At 45.3% G+C, this 13905-nt stretch overlaps 1 protein-coding gene across 1 annotated transcript in view; it reads left to right on the forward strand.

Annotated features, from left to right (window-relative positions):
- LOC124595497 (nephrin-like) overlaps window positions 1-13905 on the forward strand; it is a 720042-nt gene that overhangs the window by 583624 nt on the left and 122513 nt on the right. Inside the window, exons 10-11 of the mRNA XM_047134264.1 lie at window positions 1985-2332; window positions 7281-7619. Coding sequence (XP_046990220.1) covers window positions 1985-2332; window positions 7281-7619 — 687 coding nt within the window. The remainder of the gene's footprint in view (window positions 1-1984; window positions 2333-7280; window positions 7620-13905) is intronic.

A 13905-nucleotide genomic window follows, 5' to 3' on the forward strand; every position in this document is an offset into this window, starting at 1 on the left:
CTCCGACCCAGCTGGGAATAGAACCCGGACCCCTTGCCGTGATGGACCGCCGCGCTAACAACTCAGCTATCGGGGCAGACATACGTCACTAAAGACACACTTAAAAGTTTGGAATGCCGGAAACCGGTAGTGTGAGCAGAAATGTTACACACAGTCTGGTGGAGAAATCTAGTTCTTCAAATTTAAAGGCTCTATATTTAGCCTTGACGAGTGTCCCTTTCAGTCGCCAAAAAGTATTCTGTAGTTCGTTTCTATCTTCATAGTTCTTAATTTTCGAACTATTTGTTCTCTCATACTTTCATGTTTGTCTTTTTTATGGTCTCAACTTGAGTGTCTCACTCTGAGATATTGATTGCGTACTGTAGTCTAATCTGGGACTTTAAAACTATCTGTTGGACTGAAAGTGGAATTCAGAATCATGTTCTGGCTGATGATAAGTTTGACATATTCTGTAACTTTCCTAAATTTTTCCTTAGTTCTGCACTTCAGTGATGCCTTTCTTCCACGTTTATCAATATATGAAGATGAGCTTTCTCAGGATAATAACCGAATGAATGGCTTAATACCATACTGAAGGTTTTAGGCTGGATATCGCTGACGTTAGAATGCTGCTTCCAAAGATGAAAAGCTCTTGTTGAGGTACACTACTGGCCATTAAAACTGCTACACCACGAAGATGACCAACCGACTTCTCATACAGAAACGCCAGTTGATCGGCGTTGTCTGGTGAAACGTTGTTGTGATGCCTCGTGTAAGGAGGAGAAATGCGTACCATCACGTTTCCGACTTTGATAAAGGTCGGATTGTAGCCTGTCGCGATTGCCGTTTATCGTATCGCCACATTGCTGATCGCTTTGGTCGAGATCCAAGTCGTTAGCAGAATATGGAATCGGTGGGTTCAGGAAGGTAATACGGAACGCCGTGCTAGATCCAAAAGGCCTCGTATCACTAGCAGTCGAGATGACAGGCATCTCATCGGAATGGCTGTAACGGATCGTGCAGCCACGTCTCGATCCCTGAGTCAACAGATGGGGACGATTGCAAGACAACAACCATCAGCAAGAACAGTTCGACGACGTTTGCAGCAGCATGGCTATCAGCTCGGAGACTATGACTGCGGTTACCCTTAACGCTGCATCACAGACAGGAGCGCCTGCGATGGTGTACTCAACGACGAACCTCGGTGCATGAATGGCCAAACGTCATGTTTTCGGATGAATCCAGCTTCTGTTTACAGCATCATGATGGTCGCAACCGTGTTTGGTGACATCGGGGTGAACGCCCATTGGAAGCGTGTTTTCGTCATGGCCATACTGGCGTATCACCCGGCGTAATGGTATGGGATGCCATTGGTTACATGTCTCGGTCACCTCTTGTTCGCATTGACGAGACTTTGAACAGTGGACGTTACACTTCAGATGTGTTACGACCCGGGGCTCTACACTTCATTCGATCCTCGTGAAACCCTACATTTCAGCAGGATAATGCACGACCGCATGTTGCAGGTCCTGTACGGGCCCTTCTGGATACGGAAAATGTTCGACTGCTGTCCTGGCCAGCACATTCTCCAGATTCTCACCAATTGAAAACGTCTGGTCAATGGTGGCCGAGCAACTGGCTCGTCACAACACGGCAGTCACTACTCTTGAGGAACTGTGGTATCGTGTTGAAGCTGCATGGGCAGCTGTAGGTGTACACGCCATCCAAGCTCTGTTTGACTCAATGCCCCGGCGTATCAAGGCCGTTATTTCGGCCAGAGGTGGTTGTTCTGGGTACTGTTTCCTCAGGATCTATGCACCCAAATGGTGTGAAAATGTAATCACATGTCAGTCCTAGTACAATATATTTCTCCAATGTATTCTCATTTATCATCTGCATTTCTTCTTGGTGTAGCAATTTTAATGGCCAGTAGTGTACATCCTGTTCCCGAAACGAAACCTAGCCAAACCTGCAGCGGAGCGCCCGCCCACTGTGCGCTGTGCAGACGCACCCGAGTGCGCGGCGGGCCAGCAGACGGTGTGGGGGGCGGCGCGGCGCGAGCCGGTGTCAGTGCCGTGCGAGGTGGACGCGCGGCCGCCGGCTACGCTCTTCCGCTGGGCCTTCAACAGCAGCGCCGGCAGCGGAGCTCCCACGGCCGCCAGCGGCACCGACGCCGGAGCGGGCAGCAGCGCCCAGGTCGCCACAGCGCCCGCCGCCGTCACTACGCAGCCGGGCCGCAGCGTCGCAACGCACACGCCCCTCAGCGACGCCGACTACGGGACGCTGCTCTGCTGGGGCCGCAACGAAGTGGGCGCCCAGCAGCAGCCCTGCGTCTTCCAGGTGGTGCCTGCAGGTTAGTCTGCAGTCTGGGGTTCGTTGTACGTTAATGTACAGGCAGAAAATAGAGAAAAAAGAGTCATGACGAAGGATGTAATGAAACAAAATGAAACTCCACGGTTTGAGCGTATATATTCCTACTCCAGTGATTACAATATCCAGGAAGATTAACGAGGAACTAGAAAATATGAATCCACTTATCGGTATAATGTTATTTTCCGTTTGGTGGATGTATGCTCTGATTGGGTTGGGAAGAGTGCCGCGAACATGTTATATCCTTTGACAAGGCAAGCTGTCCCATAACTGCTGCAACTAATCCCTGATATCCTGGATAACTGGACTAGTACACAGTTGACGTCCGAGCTGATCCCAAATCTATTCTATTGGGGATGGACTGGGAATCTTGCTAGCCACGTTAATACCTCAAAAGCACGCAGATATTTTTGAAAAAGACACGTGCTATGTGTGGACGAGCATTGTCCTGTTGAAAACAGGCACCACGACACTGCCGTACGAGAGGTAAAACGTGAGGAAACTGGATGTTCATGGCATATCGTTGTACCGTCAAGACTCCTAAAAAAAAAAAGAAAAAAAAGAAAAAAAGGTGTGTGAAATCTTATGGGACTTAACTGCTAAGGTCGTCAGTCCATAAGCTTAACGCTACTTAACCTAAATTATCCTAAGGACAAACACACACACCCATGCCCGAGGGAGGACTTGAACCGCACAGTCCATGACTGCAGCACCCCTGACCGCTCGGCTAATCCCGCGCAGTCAAGTTTCCTCAGTCACTTCCAGACGTGACCTGAAGTCACACACAATGGCTTCCCTCACCATAATAGCAGAAATAACACCGTCTGTGCCTCTTCAAAACAATGGGAGAATGGGCCTCTAAACAGATCGAAGTCCTATTAGCCGACGATAGTCATCTGGGGTTGCGGAGAACAACGACTCATCACCGGGCACACAAATCCAGATACAGGTGTTTGTGTTGTGTTGTTAATGGCTGTCTACGCGTAGGACGGTAATTCCCAGTCTGGCTTCTGATAGTCTCAGACCAGTGGTCCAGGATGACGCATAATGTATTACGGAGTCCGTTACTTGTTTTCGGGTGGCAGGTACAAATGTGCTAGAATGTGGTTGGTGCACAGTACAGCGATACTCCCTTATGGTGGTCAAATGCGGTCGAGCGCTATCTTGACGTCGAGTACGTCTACGCTCGCGTTCCCATGCTGCCCAACATCAGGTTATTGCCACAGGAGAATGTCACACATATCTGGATGGCTGTGATCCGGAAAGGCGCCCCATTCTTCCAAAATTCTGGTGAGGCACATGCTTTGTTACTTCACGAATCAACCATATATCAAATAAAGACGTACAGAGAGGTCCTTTCCAAAGAGTGTCAAGACCTCATAACGCTGCATCTCATGAGTAAACTGCATTTCCGCATTCTTAGACTGGTCATTCAACATCTGACGCAGTTCACACTCGTTGTATACCCCACCAGGCCTGTAACAATGCTAAATCACCAATAAGACTAATGGGGTTCGGTCACTATTGTGTCACAGGGAACTGGAATTCTAATCATATACTTAACCGCCGATGTTGTGTTCGTGTCTCAAGTTACAATGACATTTGGTTTCGTCTTCAGGATACATTCTTATCATTTTTAGGTAGTAGAATAGCCGCAGACATCTCGGAGGTCATCCACTTCACAATTTGCTGATATGCTATAAGCAGTATTTACATGTGAGTGTGTGGATATTAGCAACTGCGTATTAGCAGCAGTTACCTCATATAAACAATTTATAAATATATGAAATGAAGTGGTCACGTAGGCTCAGTAGTAGTTAAAGCATGGTGCAGACTTCGACATAGTGATACGTTGTTAGGAAAATGTAATTAATATACAAAGGAGATTAATTACAAAGCATTTGCGAGATCCATTCAAGAAAACTGCACTAACGCATAAGAACCATACCTCATAGAAATGACACAGGATATTTAAAGAAGGAGAGCACGAGTGTTAACAGGTTTCTTTTTACCAGTGGAAGAGATTCACAGATATTCTGAAAGGCATGAAGGCAGACTCGATTGACAGAGGCCAACCACCCTTCGAATGGCCACTTTCAAATTTCAAGAAACGGTACTGAGCGATCTATGAGCATAGAATAACCGTCTACGTTTGGCTCAAGTAGTGACTGAGAAGTTCAGATCAGAATCATTACAGCACACGCGGAAGTGCTTAAAGTCGTCATTCCTCCCCCGTTTCACACGAGAATTGCGTGAGAAGACTCCCAAATAAATAGTACAAGGGGAAGGATCCTCTGCCATGCTTTCCGCAGTTGTTCACAGAGCATAGACGTAAGTGTACAAATACAAAGATGTCATTTTTTATCATTCCCATCGAAACGACGAACGTATTGCCATTAGGCGTATCCAAACATATTTCTGCGATTCTATTAAATATTTAAACCCAGTTACTTGCGATTAGGTTAGTAATCCGGAACGTTATGGTTGGTATAAGACGAGATGCTGTCATGAACGTTTACACCAATGTCAGCATTCGAATTGTCTTGCTAAATATCACTGGAAGTGTTAACAACACTTACAGAGAGGGTATTTCCACCATATGGATGCCGTGACAAGAGTTTCCCGCATACATGTTGTGTATACAGGGTGAGGCAGGAGGGAAGGTACATGCTTTGAGGGTTGATACTAGTGGTGATTCCGAACAAAAGACTCATAATACACATATGTACTTTTCTGAACCGTTTACAGATAAACCAATGAAAACAACTAGGAACGGGAAACGTGTAGCGGCGTTCTTACTAACCGTGCCAGCACGCAGTTAACTTGCGCATGGTGCATTTGTTTACCTCCAATCTCTGTCCGACAGTGCTTGTCGTAGTGCACGGTACTACAGTGTTGTTACCTGAACAACGAATACAGTTTTGTGTTGTGAAGATGCTACGGGTCTTCACACATGCAGAGTATGCTGCGATGGTGTTTCTCTATGGTTTGTCTGATGGGAAATCCAGAGCTGCTGTGCGAGACTAACGACAACGGTTTTCGAAACGCAGAGTGTAGGGTAGCAGGGTGTTTTGCAGGATGTTTCACGGATTGCGTGACAGTGGTATGCTGCCCAGCGTAAATGTTGCCTCTAAACGTCCCGTACAACAAACTCTTAATGAAGATGAGAACATTCTTCAAGTAGTCGAACGCAACACTAACTCTAGAAGAATTGTTGCCCAAGTTGGTATACCACAAACACGAGTGATACGCACAGTGCACAGGACGTACTGTATGCCTTTCATTGGCAGTGTGTACAACATCTGAATCAAGGAGATTCTGCCGCCCGGCTAGAATTCTGTCAATGGATCATTGCCAATGAGCGATTAATTCCAAGTATTCTGTTCACTGATGAGTCAACATTTACCCGCAACGGAATCAACAACACGCGTAACTCTCATGTATGCTCAAATGAAAATGTGCATGGTACTGTGGAAACGAATTTTCAACGACGTTTCTAAGTTAACATGTGGTGCTGTATTATTGATGACCAACTCATCGGTCCATTTGTTTTAGATAACCGTGTTACTGATACGCGGTATCTTGAGTTTCTTCAAAATGTGTTATCAGAATACGTGGATTACGTCCCTTTGGCAACACGAGCTCTTACGTACTTTCAGCATGACGGAGCTGCTACGCATTCCGTACGGCCAGTGACAAAGTGTCTCAACACAACGCATCCTGGTCGTCGGATTGGTCGCCGTGGAATCATTGCTTGGCCACCAAGGTCACCCGACCTTACCTCGTTGGATTACTTTTAAGAGCGACGTCTACAAGTGCAGAGTGGACACGAGAGAGGAACTTCTCGCTTGTATTTTACATGCTTGTGCCCAGGTACAGGAATGCAAAGCTGAGCTCCGATCGGCGACACAACACTGTCTACAAGAGCGGCCACATGCATTGAAGTTGCCGGTGGACTGTTTGAACATATTCTGTGAGGAAACGTACACAATAAAACAAACCATAACAGTATCTTAATTTACCGTCACCTGCACCTTTCCCGTTCCTAGCTGTTTTCATTGGTTTATCCGGAGACGGTTAAGAAAAGGGCATATGTTTATTAGAAGTTATTTGTTCAGAATCTCCAGTTGTATCACCCATCAAAGCATGTACCTTCCCTCCTGACTCTGACTCACTCTGCATACGAGAAGTGATGACTGAAAATTTGTATGAAGGCCGGGATTTGAAGCCGGGTCTCTTGCTCACTAAGCAGTTGCGCTAACCACTACGCCACGCTGTCACGTAGGTTTTCAGAACTGCACGGACTACCCTTGTATGCCTCCTTTCTCAGTCCAAATTCCCATTCAGCCCACACGATATTCCCATTAAAATCCAATAGCACTGCAGACACTCCCCAACTGGATTGGAATTGCACCTGATCATCCCCCGTTTCGCCCGATGCTAAAGTACTTTTCCAATACAGTCGGACAGTCTCTGCAACGTTGTTCAAATTTAGCGGGAATGCCACGTGGACTGAGACTTGAATGGGAATTTAGATTGGGGAGGGAAGCGTGCGAGGGCCGTCTGTGCAGTTGTGCAAACCCACCATGCCAGGGTGGCGTAGTGGTTAGCGCATCTGCCTAGTGAGGCACGACACCCGGGTTCGAAACATGGCTTTCGTGCAAATTTTCATTTGTCACTTCAGTCTGCAGTTTACTTCACAGAGGTTTAAGACCTGAAAAGGTCTCAGCAACCCCGTAGTTTCATTTGATTTTGAGGATATAGCCAGCGTTGGCACGTGGTTCACCCAGTCCTTTAAGACAGAGGAGTGTGTCATGTTTCAGTGATTACTGTAGTGTAACAGATCGTGTGAAGACGTTCCAGGCCCTCTTCTTAGGTGAAGGAGAAGCGGGACTTGAGAGGTCCTCCACTGTGCCCTGCTTGCCCGGCAGGTCCCCCGGACCCGCCGCGCGACTGCCGGGTGTCGTCGCGGTCTGCGACGTCCCTGCAGGTGTCGTGCATGCGGGGCTCTGACGGCGGGCTGCCGCCGCAGCAATTCACACTGGAGCTGCTGGCGGCCCGCGGCGGACGCCTGGTGGCCAACGTGACCAGCCGCGCCTCGCCGGAGTTCACCTTGGCCGGGCTGGAGCCCGCCACCTCCTACCGGCTGCGCGTCTTCTCCAGCAACGGCAAGGGCCGCAGCGACTCGGCCGCCGAGCTGCAGGTGACCACGCCCAGCGCCTCCACCGGCGGCGGCGGCGGTGGCCTCAGCAGGCCGCGACTCGACCAAGGTACCACCGGATCGACAGACGCGACTTCAACCATTCCTCTGTGAATCCTACTAACACTTCTTACTTCGTATATTTCGTCCATTACGCACGGCTAGTGATTAGAGGGTTTTTCTTCTGCATAACGGTATCTGCATTATGAATCTACATTTTGATGAGGTTTTTTCTTTTTTTTACGGGGGAGACTCATTCTTAGATTTTAACATTATATATTATATACGACAAACAGCCAGTATATGATATGTAAGGGGCGATCAGAAAGTATCCACTGGAAGGTCGTGAACTCCAGAATCGGAATGTCAATGAGGCGAAAACGTCTTGAGCATTGACAAAACCACCCCACCTACGGACTTGCCTGAATATATCTGTTTGGTAAAACACTGTGTCCTGTTGCGTGAGGAAGTCGGCAACTGCCTGCTGCACGACGTCGTCCGACAGGAATTAGTGACTATTTAAGGGATCGAAAACGTGATAATCGCATAGAGAGAGGTCAGTGCTATAGGGTGGCTGCTCGAGTGTCTCCAAATCGAGTTGGCGTAACTTCAGCATTACGACTTTTGCGATACAGGAACGTGGGTCATCATAAAGCAGCAACATGAAATTTAGCGTATCATTTCACAACGCTGGTTTAGACAGATTTTCTGCCACATACACTGTCTCTATTGTCCGACGGATGTCTACCCGTGTTTGTCCTTCGGCAGCCAAGAAAAGAATAACACCAAAATGGTTCTTTTTGGACGCTTTTGGTAATAACGTCGCCGTAGTTCACGTTTCGATGTATAATGTACGCATGACAGAAGACTGCAAATACCCTACTAGTCCCTTGCCTGCCTGTGGATACTTTACACACCTGCATCGGAGTAGCGCTGCATTGCACATACTTTGCAGCAGTAGCCTAAAACGGAAACTTTTGGTTGCCCCTTATACGAACGAAACCACTCGTAACACTATAAACGTATAATTGAACTGGGTAGGAGATAGGATTTGGGATCATTAAGCTTCTCAGCGAAAATAAAAAAAGAGTCTGACAGAAAATAACTTCTTTATTTACTACAAACACCGGTTTGTCATTTACAAAAACAAGTAATGCTTGTTCGCACACAAATTTTATCAAAAATTTTCTCAAACAATAGTTTCTGTAATACACATCAGCAGGTAGTTGACAATGTAAGTAATACATACGTCTGTGAAGCAGATAGAACGACCATAGCATCAATAAATATCAAAATACATATTTTTATTTTTGGATCATCAGTCTTTTCACAGGTTTGATGCGGCGGGGCACGAATTTCTCTCCTGTGCCAACTTCATCATTTCAGAGTAGCACTTGAAACCTACGTACTCAGTTATTTGCTGGATGTATTCGCACATAAGTAAAAGAATTAATAGTAGTATACCAACATTATATCTATTTAATATAAATAATTACCAAATTACGTGGACAAAATTACTAGAAAAAAATAAAAAGTTTCATGCACAGCTGTGAAGCAATCAGAAGTGATCGTTGTCTCACTAGTTCGCACCATCACCGAAAGTATAAAATCTGAAGCAATCTACACCTCTGTGAAGCAGACTTTTGCATGAACCAGTATCAATCGTATGGATGAGGAACTTTGTATTAAGGTGCTTAAAACTTTACAGACACGCTATAAAGAAGCCAAAGAGAGTCGCTATTTCACGAATATGTGTAATCACAGAAAACAGAAAATTTAAAGTAATGTACACGTTGCTGAAGCAGACTGAGGGCGTTAAAAACCACTTTGAGAGAAACAAAATTCCAGGCAATCGAAAGACCGAGAGCGCATGAGTTGGCAATTACGGGAACGGCTCAACTTCGGCCCACCTACCAGACAGTTGCTCGACGAATTCTAAAACAAACACAGAGCACAAATTACATTTACATACTGACAGGCAGTGCACTGACCCCCGAACCACAACAGAAACGTGACGGAGTACAACTCAGTCCATTTGACATGCTCGTGTATATGGAGGGTGTACATCGATTAAACCGAAAAACTGCAGGGATGGATTTCTGACTCTAAATGGAGAAAAAAGTCCAATGAGCAATGTCTGGAAATCGACTGTGTTCGTGCAACGGCAATAAATCGCTCCGAAGAGGACTGCCGATAATCCTTGCATTCGTCACAGGTGACAGTGCATGCACATAAACGTACTTTGGCTTATACAATGTGGGCCCCTTTCCTGGCGCCTGTACTATGATTCGTCTCAATATCTTGTAGGACCTAGCCCTCCAAATCTGGTGTACGCACAGTCCGCCGCCTCCTTGCACTTTCGTCTGTCTGAAAGGACCCATGACCACACAAAAGACCAAAAACATCTTAAAATATAGTGTGGTGTGGTTTGTGTTTGTGAGGGTATTTGTTTTGGTATAGCCGTGCTGTCCTCTCGACGTGTCCATCAGCTTGGCCGTACATAAACACCATCTAGGCTTGTTCCCGGCACGAATACCACACCATTCTGCTGCTTATAGAACACTGCGTCAACCACACAGCCTGCAACACAGAAGTAGCACATCGCACGTGGTTAGGCGTAAGGTTCACTCGTCAGCGCCATATACTGTGACAACGCTGCATTTCCGGACACATATTCATAAGGATGTTTTTCCGTCTTTTTCAGTCGGAATTCCGTACCTGTGTTTTGTCGGTTTTTTTTATTTTCACCCTGAATATATAGGGCACTTAAATACTGGAAATAGCAGACACTAAAACTTTAATTTAGAAAGAACATATGACGTTTCAAAACTGTTACTCTTTACAATTATGTAAATATTTGATTTAGACAGGTTCTTATCGCCAGGATGCAGAGATCAGCAAAATACTGTCACCAGAATGATCCTCATCAGTTTACTGACAAAATAACAAATAACACCCAGAGGTAGGTGGGTAGGGATGGTACTGTTTCGTGAATCTGGAACAACACTGCACCCACAAGAAATGGTGCTCACCATTGTTTCTGTACCAGGACAAAGCGAATGGCGGGACGATGTACCTGGCCACGTCTACCAGGCAAACCAGCAGGGACATACCCAAACAAAATCTTCAAAATATGGTCTTTACTGCACAGATAGGTTTGAGTTGCAGCTCCACAGTAGTCGAAGGCTCGGCTCGCGATGTAAAAATCAATCGTACATACACGATGAGCGACCACGATAGCTTCCACAAACAAGCTGCGATACCACACAATTCTCCATGAAAACAGCCAAACCCCAGTAGGTCACCTCTAAGCTGTGCGCGCGGTTAAAGTCTTTGCCGATTGCTAGTGGACAACAAGATGGTGATGGTCACTAGAGCGCCTTCTTGTTGCCTTGAAGAAGATTACCAGGAGCGCAGGGATACCTTCTTAGACGGTTCAGGCCAGACAAGAAATGGAAATACCCACACACTGTGTTGCAGCAGAATGTTCAATATTAAGGGACATGACAGGAGCGACCATTCGAAAAAAAATCTAGTAAACATGGAGTCTAAAATTCATACCTTAAGAGCTGCAAGAATTTGTTCTTCACAAACGTGAAACACATATTTTCTGGTGAACAAATGCTCAGAGCTCTTTTGGAGCCCATGTCCACTACAAAAGCTTTATTCTTCGTTTGGTCCTTACTACCTCCTCCAGAAGTGTGAGAAGCAAAGAGCTCGCAGTGGAAGAGATTTGTTTCACAGTATTGAAGAAGTTTTCATAGCTCTTAAGGCATGAATTTTACAGCCTGTTTTAGCTAGAACACCTGACTCTCGTTTTATCCTCGAATATTAAGCATTCCTGCTAGACGATCCTGAACGCCTTTTTTTTTTTTTTTTTTGCTACTGATGCTGAGACTGGCCGGAGAAGTATTGCTTTTCCTTTGCCTGCGTGGTATTCCTCCTTTTCATTTCCTTGATAACATACAAAATAATTAAGAGGTTTAATGGAATGAAGTCGTCCATACTAATGTTTTGTAATATCAGTGTTACTTTGTATATAGAGTACAAAGACGTGAGGGCGTCTCTCTTTGCATCCACTGCCAGCGGAGAGGATACATTAGGTCTGCCTGTCTCATTTATTTTGTGGCGAGTGGAAATGATATATCGACAGAGATACAATTACCAAAGTGAGCGCCAAATCGATAATAATGTATACCTCATCCGAAAAAAATATGACGAAACCGATGTCTAAAACTACAAAGTTAAACGGAAAGAATTACCTAGCAGCCGGCCGAGGTGTGATACTTTATCCAACCTAATGGCTACGGAGAGTGCCTTCAGGCTTCACTTGCAGACGGACAGGCCATTTAGATTAGCAATAGAACATTGTTGCTATCCTGACATTTGACTGTTCTCTTACTGAGAACTTGTTTTTAAATAAGATCCATCAAGTTCATTCGTTCCCATTTATGTCGATTACCTACAGTAGTCGGTACGTACCATCCGGGTAGTTTGAGTCACTGAGCACATCGTAGTACACACCATGTTGCCGATACTGTCAAATGGTGTGAAACTAACAAATTTTTGGACTTCAAAGTTACATATTTGTGAAACCCATACAGTTAATGCGAGGGCTGTTTGGACAGTAAGGTCCGGTAGGCCGTGAAATGGAAAAAGACAGTGATAATCCGATGAAGATTTGCACCAAGGTTTGGGCAGTCTCTCTAGTATGCCTGTCGATCGCGTCACATCGCTCTTCTAAATCCTGGGCACACAGTGAACTCGTAAAGTCGCCTACAGCATAGTGTCTCCAGTCAAGTTGGTGTGCCTTCTGTGACGTTTCACCTGATTTCATGCAACCCCACGTAAAATACCTGTCATGCATTTACTTCTTCGTGACAGTTCTCGGCCATACGCTGCAAGGGAAATGAGGACACCGCTGTTGCGTTTTCAATGGGAAGTGTTTGATAATCTACCGTACAGCCGGTCTTGGCTTCCTCTCGTCTCTGCTCAAAATGATCGCTGGCTATGAAGACAACATTTTAGAACAGACAACGAACTGCAGGTAATTGTGGAGAAGAGTCGGAAAACACAGGCGGCTGCCTTCTGTGACAAGGGTGTTGGAAACTTGGTATAATGCTACGACAAACGTCTACGTCGAAGCGGGACTACCTAGCGAATGAGTTGGGGAGGGGGTAACGTATTGCAAATAATTACCTTAATTACCTCACTCCAACACTAAATTGATATAGACAGTTGTAGCTTCGTCCACTGTATCACTTGCTGCTGCGTTCTTTGGGTCACATTCTTACTGTATTTACGTATGTTTGTTCATGAAAGGGACGTTCGAGAATAAACGGCGAACTTCACCGTAATTCCCAAAGTTTTATTTGTGTGTCCATGTATAAGTAAGGATACTAGATTTACTTTTGTTACTGCTTCAGATATCGTTGTGGAAGGTGAATGCACGACGCGCACAGGTCCCAGACACAGAAGATGCTTTACGCCTGCCACACGAATAAAAGTTGTAGCCTATTAAAAAAGTTAAAAAAGAAACATCTGTCCTGAAAACGAATAGTATTCAGGGAACAGTTCAGAATGGCCACTGTCACAAATTAAGAACTTTAGAGAAGCAAATACAACAAGTTAAATGAAAGAATTTTCATCGCCAATGCGTACTTATTTAACATAATTTTTGTGTTAACTTCCCTGTTAACTTCACCCAGAGGTAACTTCACTCTATTCGACAGTAGTATGGCTCTGAGGCCTCAAGCGAAATGGGTATGACGTTAATTATTCACGAGACGTTAATTCACGCGATTAGAAGTATCTTTGGCAGCTGTCTACATAGCAAGGTGATATTTCACTGCCTACGGACCAGATAACGCGCCATCGTGTGTCACTGTTGTTCCGCATTGCTAATATTTGTGTCTCTTGTTCGACGTAACCCTGTAGTGGCATCTTCGAGCTAGCATTATAAATTGAATATGAGAATCTTGTCACTGATTATTTATTCACTGCTTTCTCTCAATTTCAGTAGTTCATATAGTTGGTCATGTTTCTTTGAAACACTTCCGTACGTATTACATTTCCATTGATAACTCAAATGTGGGCTCCTGACATCGTTATGATTGTGTTACCGCCCCCTCTAATCGCTTCCCATCACCATAAAAAACTTTGATTAGTCGATACTGAAACAGAATGTATGATTAACGCTTGAAAGTAGGATCGAGCCACATGCTTCCTGGGCCACACGGTACCACATCACCTTGTTTGCGTTCCACTTTTCAGCAGAAGTTGCGGACAAGAGAAGTGTATAATGTACCGTGTGGTACTTTGGTACGTAATCGCTCGATTACGTCATCGATATGTCA

This window comes from Schistocerca americana, chromosome 1 (assembly GCF_021461395.2).
Source record: "Schistocerca americana isolate TAMUIC-IGC-003095 chromosome 1, iqSchAmer2.1, whole genome shotgun sequence".
Taxonomy (NCBI): domain Eukaryota; kingdom Metazoa; phylum Arthropoda; class Insecta; order Orthoptera; family Acrididae; genus Schistocerca; species Schistocerca americana.